The sequence below is a fragment of the Dinoponera quadriceps genome, unplaced genomic scaffold (assembly GCF_001313825.1).
Source record: "Dinoponera quadriceps isolate SergipeBrazil2010 unplaced genomic scaffold, ASM131382v1 scaffold5229, whole genome shotgun sequence".
NCBI classification, from domain to species: Eukaryota; Metazoa; Arthropoda; class Insecta; order Hymenoptera; family Formicidae; genus Dinoponera; species Dinoponera quadriceps.
The window spans coordinates 162,897-175,827 of record NW_014559163.1 but is presented as its reverse complement, the minus strand read 5'-3'; the positions used below and the strand labels follow the sequence as shown (position 1 = coordinate 175,827).

Sequence of the window (12,931 nt, the reverse complement as noted above, 5' to 3'; positions counted from 1 at the left end):
GAGCTGCGAACGTACACGCGCATTACAGCATGTATTGAAAAAATTGGATAATATCAATATGAAGCTGGTTGCGCAGTTAATTCATTTCGTCCGGATGAAATCTCGGTCTAATCTACGAGATCCTCGAGTAATAGCGTAGGCATCGGGGACTTCAAAGCGCACATAGAGGAGAGTCCTCTCTCTCTCTCTCTCTCTCTTTTCTTATGAAATTCCTCATCGTATTCAATATATGCCCGCCTGGCATACGCGAGCGGCTGCTTCCGAGCATAGTTCGATCCCGGATATTCAGCGTAGCGAAATGCAAACGGAAGCTGCTGCGATAACCGGGCATTTCGGCGACTCGCTCAAGGGATGCTTTAAAGGGTCGTCGAGGCGCCATGTCTTTAAATTACGGAACATTTTCGTGCATTATCGATACCTCCGATATTAGTTGAGCATCAGGATATCGCTGTCTCGTTCGATTTAATCGTCTCTGCTGATCGCCTTACCGAGGAGAGACGGAATCTTCGCGAGAAATACCGATCGATCGTCAGCGGGAAAATTTAATTTCGTCGCTTTCGCGCGACGACGCGTCTTGACGCGCGAAGATGAGAGCGAAGGGGAAAAATGCGGGCTAACTTTTCGTAAGACCGCGTGACCGAAGACTCTGTTTTAATCTCTCTTCGGAAATTAAACTTTTGAGAATTAAAGAAAGCAATCGTAATTTATTCTGGCAAAGACGCGACACGCCTGCGGTCCTAGGTTTAAAGCGTCATCGGTGCGAGAAGTAAGGAAGGGCCGACCCGAGTTTACCGACTTAGAGGGATATTCGGTGGGAGTTATACGACCCCGCGAAACTTTTCTCATAACTCTCGCTCGCGCAGCCGGCCCTACTTACTTAAAACGTACTTATTGTCGGGTACGAGCGCGCGACGCCTCTCCAAAAAGAAAACGGAAAAAGAAGCGAGATTTTTACATGCCGTGGGCGATTTCCTCTCTCTCTCTCTCTCTCTCTACTTCATTGCCGTAATTCTTTCTACCGTTCGTCGATCCGGCGATTAACCGCGATGTCTTTGGTGTCGCTTCTTTTTGCAGAAACGAGAAATTTTACACCTGCTGCGACGAGCCCTACTTGGACATCACGTTCAACATCACGATGAGGAGAAAGACTCTCTTCTACACGGTGAACATCATCATCCCCTGCATGGGGATTTCGTTTCTCACGGTTCTCACGTTTTACCTGCCCAGCGACAGCGGTGAAAAGGTGAGAGCGCGTACTGTATATGCTTCCGCGTCGGCAAATATTTGCGTTCGCTCCCGCGCTTTTAACCGCGTGGATTCGGTTACTTCCACCCCTCCCCCCCCTCTCTCTCTCTCTAGAATTATACTGAATTTATTATTAGTTTACCAACTTGTAATTTTTTACGGTCGCGTGGAACACATTTGACTTCGCTCTTTACTTTCATACTCTCTCGCCCTCTGCTCCTGCATCATTTAAATGGAAAATAACACAGCAAGCTTTTTCATTTCTGATTTCCTACAACTCTTCTCCTTTCTTAATCGAATTCTAAATGCGGAAACTCCCGGTCGAGCGAGGTTCGTAAAAATTTCGCAGAGTTTCACAAGACGCTTCGGCGTAACAGGGGGCATGTCCCCCGCGACGAAGTCTCCGTGAAATTCATAACGCGCAGAGATAAATACGTCTCGGAGAGTGCCGCGATTAATCCCTTATTCTCGGAAGCGACCGCGGGCGTGCGTGAAATATGCGGCGAATTAGTTCTCTTCCGCGTGTCTGTCGACCTCGTTATTTTCTCTTATCTGTAGGCAAGAGCTAGTAGTAGGTGGTTACTTTTGGCTCGACGGCGCCGGCGATTTTTCATCTCCGCCCCGGCCTCCGCTTCCCTCTCGACTTTCCAACCCACCGACTCCGTGCCTGTTCTCGCTCGTCCGAGGAAGGGATCTTTTTCCGCGCTGTCAATGTGTACCAGAGAGGAGGACGGATGTCCCAAATAGCCGCGGTATTGAATATTCTCATACGTGTCTCGGATGTTCTTGATATTCGTCGAATAATCTTGTTAACATTTCTTTGATATCACTTGGATATCTTTGGACGTCGCGAAAGGTATTTTTAACTCGAATGACAACTGCCGATCGTCGTTCGTTGTACACAGATAAATTCCCACGATAGGTTTCTAGTTCTCTCGCGGCAGAAGAAGCATCACACGTGTATCGCTCAGAAAGAAGATCAATATTTTCCGGAGTTTATAAATATGCAACTTTCTTTCTTCAACCGTTAGGTTTTGCTCTGGTAGTTCTCTGTAAAACACGACAGAATTTTCAAGCACGACAAAGTAAACATCGAATCGAGCGATCGTCAAAGAATCGTCCTTCGTCCAGTAAAATATGTTACTCAACATTTTTAGACGTTCTATATTACTTTTCTTAGACATCGCAAGGATATCTTCGATTTCGCGTATTTCTTTCAGGTCTCTCTCATCCGAGACATCTTTAACATTTATTATATTTGATACACGATCCCGCCCAATCTTCTCTGGATAACGTACGTGTTTCGGTTTATCCGACGAAAGCGACGCCGTTGACGTTCTTCCTGAAGCGTTCTTCTTCGCGCGGAATTATCGACGTGGCGCAGTATAAAAGCGCTTACGTCTCTCTCTATCTCTCTTTGCCTCGCTGTTAACGTTAACGTCCTGGGCACGCCGCGCGACTTGCCACAAAGGTTACTCGTTACGCTAAACTGGCATTGTAAAATGTTTTTTCTTCCCCAGCCGGCTTCTTTGTTTCTCACTCGGGCTCGTACTCAAGCACTCCTCGTTTCTCCTCTCTTCCCTCTCGCTGAACGAACACGGGGCTATTAGTCATGTTCGCGCGTAACTGAAGAACTATCGACCGTGGGCGCATTCACTCGCAATTAGTATTCGTCATTATGAGGAAGAAAAGCCGGTCGTTTGCGTTCCGAAGTATCGCGGAAAAACGTGATACGAATGTTTGTGCGCGCTTTTTCCTCCTCACGTTAATCCTGTCGACGTCGGGAGATCTGTCGATGGAGAAATGCGAGTCTGTGACAATCGGTTTTTACGCGACGGTGTTTGCAGATGCTATTCGCCGGGACGAGTTTTCAAAGTCGCTGCGAGTCGTCGTTCGTCGGAACGTAATTGGAGTCATTTTCACGCTCATGTTGCCTCCCGTATCTCAAATTACACGGATTTCCTTCAATTATCTTTCACATATGTTTACCTATCGAATACATCATTTTCCGGCTCTAATCGTACATTCGCAGGGAGTATATTTATCCGAGGTGTGCGATGTACGTCCGTCTTGCTAAGAAAAGATATAAATTCACACTATGTACTCCACATTCGCGCTGTTTGCGAAATGCCGCGGGTATAATTCGTAGAGAAGCACGAAGTCAATCATTCATGCTATCTTTAACCGTTTATCGATTTTGTTTCCGAGAAGCGGCCAACGCGAGAAAGAAACGCCAATCCATTATGCAACTGTATCCGCTATTTTCAAGCGAAAATACGAACGTGAGATACGCTCTATATACTTTCACAAAGGGGATACGTCTGCAATAAAATGTATGAAATGTCGCGCGATATATTTATTTCTCCTCGAATCACTATTTAGCCGTTCGATGGCGATTCTGCCGTGTCGCGCGTTCAAATTACAACAAGCATTTAATGAGAATTAAAATATCGATTAATACACGATATTAATGAAGGAGGCGCGCGATAGAGCCAGCGAATCTTCTCGAACGTAAGATTGCTCGCGAATTTCGCTCGCTCGTAATTTCAGATGGTTCGTACGAGGCCGATTGTGTGCGCGCTTGTTTCGGAATTGTCGAGCGAGTCTGCAATTTTTAGCGGTATTTTTGAGAATTCACCGCGCGAAATGGCACGCTGCGCTGGATGCAAGCATCCAACGAGAAAGTGGCGTGAGGAATTTGCGAACGAGGAATTTTCGTGGGAGCATCTCTCGTTTGGATGGCTGTCGAGTCGAGAGCTGCTATCGCTGTTCCGCGTTCTGGAATACGGGTCTTCCGTCATGGTACATGTCGGAAAAATGCAAGAAAGTTATACAGGACGTGTCAAGAGCGGCGCGCGTCCTCGCGATCCTCCGAGAATATATATTAGACGCCAGACTAATTGCGAGAGAAGCACAGTGATGGATTAGTTATAGAGACACGAAAATATTTCTCCACAGAGAAAACAAATTTGTTGGTTCAATTAACGTGTCAATGAACGAACGAAGTGAATTTTGATCGAAGGAAACAGAATTTCCTGGTTATAAGAACCGAATTTGGTTCGTAAGAACCAGTAATTGCGTTCCTTTCAATCAAAACATGCGTCGTTCATTATTACGTTAATTCGATCAAACTTTTTTTCTCCGTGTCGGTCACATCGGAAATTAAAGGCGATCTTGTTATATTTCCACTGTGTATGAATAATTCTCTCAGGATCCCACTATACGATTTTATTCGATGAAAAAGTTCATTCGATTCCAAACAAATCGAAACAAGAATTAGTGGCTCGAACGTGCTTTATCAGAAATTAATCGTGTCCGGATATCCAATAAAAACAATATGTAAAAATCAATAGAGAGAAGTTGCGGATGATTGTCTCTCGCACAAATCGTCCATTGTATCGAGGAAAAATCGATTCCGCGCACGGTAATTTTCTATAAAAATGCCACTTTTGATATACCGTGCACACGACCGGAAAGGTGCCACCATGAAGACTTCTTGAAATATTAAAGGCGCCCATATTACACACTTTGGAAACTCAGGAACCTAAGTTCGACGCTGTAAAACGGCTTTATACTTGCGCATTTTCTTGCAAGTCTGCGAGCGTTACGTTGCGCTTAATAATAGTTTGTTCTTCGCTATTCAGGAGCGAAATATTTGCGACGAGAGAAACAGACAGCTGAACGCGAATGAGTGTATTATCTTACTTGAATTTTAACTCGTCTCGTAATGGTATGTGTGTCAATTAATGGTAATCGAATTTACGCTTGTAAAGTTTCCACTCGATAAAAATCCATCTCTCGGAATCGGATCTGTAAACAGTGGAAAATGCAAAAAACATGTCGCGCGACAATTTTTTGTAAAATATTAACGCACGACTCGGAGGAAAAAGAATTGAAATAAGCGATGGAAGAAAAATAAATAGGGATTTTCGAAAAATAAAGCCGCGGGCGGGCGTCTACTGCAACTTCTAGGCACGTCCATCAAGCGAAGAGAATCGATAAGCAATATCGCGGTTCGGTGATTGACCCGCAGCGACTACGTCTACCGAAATTGCATACCACATACATTCCCCGTCTCACCTTTTATGACGCACGTGCTTCATGACTCCGCGTATCGCGTCGCGTTTTGTTGCTACTTTTTTTTGGTCAACGTTTCTAGATTTCCGCGGTCGCGTCGACCGTGCATTTGTTGCGACTACTAGAAAAAAATATCCCGCCGCTCCGTCGCGATATTTCCTCGCGACCCGAAATTCCCATTCGGGCGTTTCTGTTCGTAACAAAATTTGCGACGCATCAACCGCGGGAATCTCGACGAAGAACCATGTTCGATCGATGCGCGCAATCTGCCGAATGCCGTATGAAGATGTTGCTCGAAGGATATTATCATTTGACTGATACGATAGGGCGAAACGGCAAGGAGAAAATGGATGGAATAATATTATATCGCGCTGAGGGAGACAGAAAAAAAGAGAGATAGAACAATATAATCATATTTGCCTTTTCCGCGAACACGGAGCCAACTTCGTCGACATTCCAACCGCGTTAATAACTCTTCCTTCGGTCGTCCAGGATACGAAATCGGTAATTCGTCGTGCTTCCGTTCGAAAAATCGACCGGATGATTGACATACTGCCGGTTTGTCGGAAGCGCCGAAGCCCACTGGGAACATCGGACACCGCATCGAACGCGTTCTGACATTTCGCCTTCGGAGCCGCCGATTCCCGGCCTCGGGAGAATCCCGAATCGCAAATTGCCGTTCGATCACCGGTCGCTTAAGCTAATCGCCGTGATTAACTGGTTCGAGTGTCGCGCGTTCGTAGATATTGGCGGACGTCCGGCCTGCTACGTCCTACCATCGCGCGAGGTTTCTCCGATTATTCAATTTTCACCTTCAATCTATTCTTGAGAGATCGTACAACGCAAACTTTTCGGCGCGAAACAAAAGTAATATAATCGTGAAATGTGTGTGCAGAAGGATCAATATTTCATAACCACGATATTGTAAAATAGAGAGAGAAAGCACGCGAATATGCAATTATCTATTTATTGTTACCTGCAGAAAGTGAGATTTCATATTGAATACCAATAATCCCCTTTTAATCGTCGTTAATTGATAAAATTATGAAGGGAATGAGAGTATTATCGTGGAAAAACGGAACGGACGTCTAGTATTTGAGTGAGAAATTTGTCCTTTCTCAGTGTGGGTATGGCCATTTTGCGAAAGGTATCGGCGATCGTCATCGTCGGTGTACGCGAGCGTGGAGTTGCCGTCCTTCCGGTATCACGAGCACATATTGTACACGACCGAGCTGATCGAACAGCGTATCGCGTTAACTGTACGTCAACGTGGTACATACGCGGCTCTTGCGGATATTCCGTAGCGAACAGACCATGCCGTGACAAGACACAAACCACAAAGCAGTATTGGCTCGCATCGCTGTTTATCGTCCACGGCTAAGCAACAATAGCATGTACAATATCCAAATTATCATTTTATCGGATAGTCTTCCAATCGTCGTTTTATTCGCGCGCGTCTGAAATTTTGTGCCTCGCGAACAAAACATCGAAGCGTAAAAATAATCGCGACATCTGTAGGAAATAACGTCGGGATGTTCTCGCGAAAGAGCGAAAAATTATTTTCTAGAAACACGTTATTCCGTTATCCCACAATAATTATCGGATCGTTGCTCAAACGTTTGGTAGAAACAAACGGCGAAAGATGCAATGCGTTCAATCGCACCAAACAGAGAGTGGGCGACAATAATTAAAGGCGCGGTCGTACGGAAAGTAACCGGGTGCACTATCGACCCGAATGCATCGATGAAAGCCGCCAGAGCTGACGACACGGGAGCAGCCCGATAGACGCGCTATCGCGCTTCAGTGGTCGATCCTTTAAATTAATCGCTATGAAACGCCATTGCAACGGCGAAACCGCAGTAAAAATGAAGCGCGCGCTCGCTTGCTTGCGTTGCGTTCAATTCGCAATAAGAGCCGCTCGGGCCCCCGATAAGAGCCAACGTCGATGTGTCGCGTGTTATACATTCGCGGTTGCTGGAAAATGTAAACTGGTTTTTATTACTCGGCGAGAGAGCGGCACACTCCGATGTAATCAACGGGAAATGCGCTGAAAAGAAACGACCCGTTTTGCTCGAGGCATGTAATAAAAATCGATAGCCCGATAAAGTATTATAAATATTAAAAATTAAACGTATCGTCCATCAATGCACACTTTATGACATAATTGTATATAATATATATATGTACTTATCGTTTACAGATAAAAGGTAATTGGCGCAGAAAAGAGAGATGTGAAAGCGGACTCTAGCGTATTTCGCTCCTGGACGAAAATTGATGGGCAGAAAATGAGAAAAATATCTGTCTCAGTAGTATGTGTGTGCGATTCAGCAAAAGCACGCTTGCGATATAATTAAATAAATAAAAAAACGTGAATATTACGCGCTTTACAGAAATATTAGCGATGATAAAATGGAAATCGCTTAAGCGGAAAACGCATCAATCAGCAAAATTTTCAAACGAGAGGTATAAACATTGTCCGGATAGTGACTGGCTGGCAAGCTTGATGGACGGTTCCGTGTAACGATGAGCCGTGCGCTGTAAATTAATCGCCGTGAAACGCCGCAAAGCGTCACTGAAAAGCCATGCGGCCATCGCGTCCAATTAAAAAAAGGAAACAGACGAGCCCGATAACTATGTGTTACACGTTCGTCGTGTCGCGAGAATACTTTCCGCCTCGGAAACTGTTTATCGAGAATTATGTTGCGGAAGTTCGAACGGCGAAATGTATACTATTGACAGATGGACGACCGCGCGGAGCGGAGGAACGTATATGATATCGAATTGATTTCACTCCGAAATGTTTCTCCTCCCGGTAAAAGATATGTCAATTACAGACGGAACTTTTAATTAAATTTACGATCGAACTCGGTCACGTAACTTTTGTATTTCATTTAAGTCGTTAATACGTTTCTTTATTATTATTATTATTTTTTTTTTGAGATCCGACGTGTATTCGAATAAAGTCCGAGTATTGCGGATGGAATCGGACGATCGATCACGTAATTGTCTCTCAGTCCACTTTCCGATTTACCATTTTTCATCGTTTCAAATCTCACGTGAATTTCTCGTCCGCTCATGCAGTTCGTCGTGCCGTGCGGAAAAAAAAAGTTACATATGATCGTGATCTCCGCAAATTCGTGTTAAAAATCTTGCTTATCACTTTTTCATTCGCGCATATGAACATAACGTGATTGATTCTCGCGAGTTGGCAACGCGACGCGGTTGTATCCTTTGAGACAGCTTTTTTCAATTTCCTTCTTTTTCGAGTAAACATAAAACGTGTTCTCATAGAATTGTAAAATAACACGTATACTATCGATTATCGAGTATTGTCTAATTTCGTTTAGTGCCCGGAGATTTACCACAGTTGGCAAAAGTGTACGACTTTCTAACTTCGCGCAAGTCGCATTTCAAACGACATTATGCCGGGCATAAAAGAATGCGACGTAACTCTCCCGGAGGTCAAGTCGTGCGGGAAGATCCTAAGTAATCGTTAACCCGGTTAACTTCCGTTTCCGGCAGCGCGCAGGATGAATATTTAACGGCGAATCTTCTCGTGCTGTTACGCTAAATTTAATCATGCGCGGTCTAATATTCGATGAACGGTCGTCTCGCGTGCTACCGTTGAAGAATATTAAAAACGTCGAGCGCAAAATTATATATCGTTCCATTTTCGTTTCTTATTCCGCATCGCAGTTACTTACTCCGCAGTTATTGTCATTACACTCGCGGGCGTCGCTCAGTAACTGCGAGCAACTCGCGGACGCGACCGCGCACGTGCCCGACATTCGTTTGCAAGTTTTATTAAAATGAATGGATCACGAGCCCGTATAAATTCTCCGTCACCGGGGCAACTTTCACCTCCTCGCCAGGACCACGCCGCGCTCATCCTTCCCGTTCTCACTCCTTCCTACATTCTTTACACGTCTCATAAATACGAATTTTCTGCTCGACTATCCGCGGCCCTTTACCTGGCCCCTTCGAATAGGCTTGAATATGTCGCCTGTCAGGAGATACATCTCGCAAGAAAGCGAACATGCGTCTTCGGGCGTCCGCCCTCTCATTTTTTGCGTTTGTCCCACATGGAAATAACGGAGATAACGAAACCACCATTTCTCGGTCACTGTGGCTAATAAACGGCAAATTAAGGATGTATTGTCCATGACTCAAAATAATGAAAAAATTATTTAAAAAACTATAAATTGATCTACATTGCATTTAAAAGTGACACTAAAAGTCTGACAGTAATTCAGAGAGTCTGGATTAAAAATCATACGTGTTCCTTAAGATTAGAGTGCTATTTTTAAATATTTTTTAATATCTTTTATATGAAATAAATGTATAGGAACGCAATTTTGCTTGATGAAAACTAAATTTATAAATGGGTCTCTTGATGCGCCACTAAAAATACGGCACTAATGGGCAATATATCTTTAAAGCAATCCGTGTTCTCGGTCCAATTCGTAAATATGCGAGGATAGAAATTAACAGGTCAGAAGATAGATTTAGATTAGATTAGACCTTCGAAGTGACGTTACTCTTTTTTGCGAAGAGGTAATTCGTAAATTCGGATTTATAAAAATTCCAATACTTTATCTCGCACAGTTACGGACATGCCATCTATTATGTATTGAAAATGTTCTAAACCAATCTCTGTCGTGATTTTTCAGGTAACGCTCTCGATCTCGATTCTCATCAGCCTTCACGTGTTCTTTCTGCTGGTCGTCGAGATTATCCCGCCGACATCGTTGGTCGTGCCGCTGCTCGGAAAGTACCTGATATTCGCCATGATACTCGTCTCGATAAGGTAAGAATAATAAACTGATTTATCATCGCCGAAAGAGACAAAGACTCTTTTTGATTTCGGGAAATTATCTTTGGCAAATTGATTCGTTGTATGCGCGGCTGAGAGGACGAAAAAGCTTGTTGCAGAATGCAACGAGTTAGACGCGCGGAAAAACAATTTCCAGAAAAATTCGCACGACCGATCGTTGGGGAAATATGCTCGCCGTTGTTTCGTTTCGTTCGCGATATTGCACTTATGCGAGCGAGTTATCACCGGCGTTATCGATTAACGCTTTGACGACGAGTTATCGGCTCGCGTTCACGGTAACGACGATCTCGTAGCAATTAATATCGCCCCGTTGAGAATCGTGAAAGGGCGGCGCAATGATACCCGCGCGATCGCCGACTAGAAGTAGAAAAACAACGACGACGGTCGTTCTCGCGTGTGCGTTCTCGAAATCGACGCTAATTCTCGTAACAACCACGGCGGTATCGTTCGCAGCCGTTCTCTCTCCGTTTTCCGCTCCACTTCACGCGAGATCCCGATCCTCTTGTTTGAAACATTTAACACTAAATGCGGCCGCACATTTCCGAGATCTCTCCCCGCGATAGAACATTGGTTACATTCGATCCGAAAATACGAGTTACATTCAGAGAGTGGTGAATATGCGCGAAATAGAGATAGGATTCGAAAGCGAAGAGAGGACGCGCGAAGCTTTTTCAGTAAAATAACTTATGTGCGGCATGCTTTATTTAAGAATTGTTAGAAAAACACGTTTATACACATACACTCCTCATCCGTACTTGTAGAATTAACCGAATGCAACGGGACAGGAAGCAAACAACGACCATTCACAATTTACTTTTCGATCCTGGAACGGTACTTACCCCGAGCACGTACATCTTCGACGACGGAAACACGATACCCATTAACGTGGTTTCACCGGGAAATATCGGCAAAAGTGAAAGTTTTCCGTCGTAGAAAACACTATCGCGACGAGAGAAAAGCAAGGATGGAACAAAGGAGAAAAGTCGTGTAGCATGATACCTCTTGGAAAACATTTAAAGCGCTCGTTACGTAAGTTTCAACTTCTCTCGAGAATATGTGGCGACACATTTAAATTAAGATACAGCACAGAAAAAGCTTTATTCTTCGTGTGCTTCGTGTGAAACTGTGAACATTTCCGATTCTAGGACCGTGCTAATTTCAAAATAACCGAAGTTCAATCAGCGAACCGGATTTTCATTGAAATTCACACTACGCGAAGCCCAATGTCGCATTTAAATGGCGCTCGCCACGAATAAAGTCGTCGTTAACGCCTTTTCTCACTCGTTCATCCTTTTGTTCTGGCCAGTACTATCTTCATTTACGCTGACGACACCCTTTGGCAATCTGCTGCTAATAACACACCTCAGTGCCCCCTTAATTAATCTGAACTTCAACCTGTCCTTTCTCTCCTAAAAGAAAGAAAGTTTCCCGCGTAGAAAAGAAGGAACACGTTGCGCTCAGTGGAAACTTTATCCAGTCGAGAATCGTTACATCATAGAGATAAATTGCGTCTCTCTTCCTCTTTTTCTCTCGCTCTGCGATTTGACAATGACCGAGCAATTGAACTCGCCGAATCGGAGCGAAACGGGTCACGCGGACGCTCTCTGTCGCAGTTTTGAGATTCGCACGAATCGAGGCGCTTTCGGAATTAGCACTCGTATTTCGTGTCGTTACGTACGCACGGAGTAAGTGCGCATGCGAAATTCGAATTTAAATTAGGATACAATTATATTTTTCTGACTATATCCGTCCGCTCCCACGGCTATTTGTAATGCCGATTCGCGTGTAATGCCCATGATAATAGCCGTCGGCAAACGAAATAATTAATATCAAACGTGAGACCGGGGGTGAATGGCACCGCGGACACCGTGTGTTTACCAATTTACGATGAAAACGGTGCACACTCATCCTCCTGTCTTTGTTGCCGGCAAACACACACCCCCGCGCGCAAATATTTATTAATCTACTCATTATTTGTCCATGATTTATCAGCGAATAAAGCTGGATAAGCGAGTGTACACCATTAACTGCGCCGGCCGGTGTTGGCGCGACTCGAGCTTTTGCGCCGAACACTTGGTAAATATTTCCACATAATACAAATAATAATAATAATGATGATAATCGATAAAGGTTGAAAGAACGGGGAGGTACATCACACGGGTCGCGGGAGAACGGCACAGTTTCCTCGGATGTTCCTTCATTTCCTGCCACGTTACCCAGAAACGAGCTCCCCAAAATCCGTCGGATGATGAAGATCTGGCGCGCGCGGATAAACAGCGGCTTTTTGTTTTCGAATCTGGGTTATCGTAGAAACGAAACGCACGCGAACTCCGCCCCGTTGCGTCGCGCGTTCAGGCAAATCGATCTGTGTACCGTTAAAAGTAGCCCCATTGCCTTTACCACGCTATTTGCGATACGTATAGTAACGATAAATCCTCTAATTATAACGTGCGATAAATTACCGAATATCTGCGATAGAGAGAGATTCATTCGTGTATTTATTTATCGATTGAGAAAAGAGATATTCTAGTGAGAAAAACAAATCCAAAGATCCAACATTCGCGTGACAAGAAAGTCGACTCATTAGTCTAAGCTCAATTAGCGTTATCCGCTTAAGAGAATAGAGAGTTGCCAAGATTATCTCTGTGAATTCGTTCGGAAATCTACCTACATTTTTTTCGCCTCTGCCTAAATCTAATAAAATTTCCTCGCTGATGTCGATACGGAATGTATTGAAATGCATCGTCCGGAAGTGTTCAAAATCAATTCACACGT

General features: G+C 44.3%; 1 protein-coding gene across 2 annotated transcripts in view; it reads left to right on the top strand.

Moving 5' to 3' along the window:
• Positions 1-12,931, top strand: part of LOC106750206 (acetylcholine receptor subunit alpha-like) — a 129,420-nt gene that overhangs the window by 100,309 nt on the left and 16,180 nt on the right. For both annotated transcript variants that reach the window (XM_014630371.1, XM_014630372.1), the window contains 2 exons: positions 1,075-1,243; positions 9,993-10,129. In XM_014630371.1, the coding sequence (XP_014485857.1) occupies positions 1,075-1,243; positions 9,993-10,129 (306 nt within the window). The remainder of the gene's footprint in view (positions 1-1,074; positions 1,244-9,992; positions 10,130-12,931) is intronic.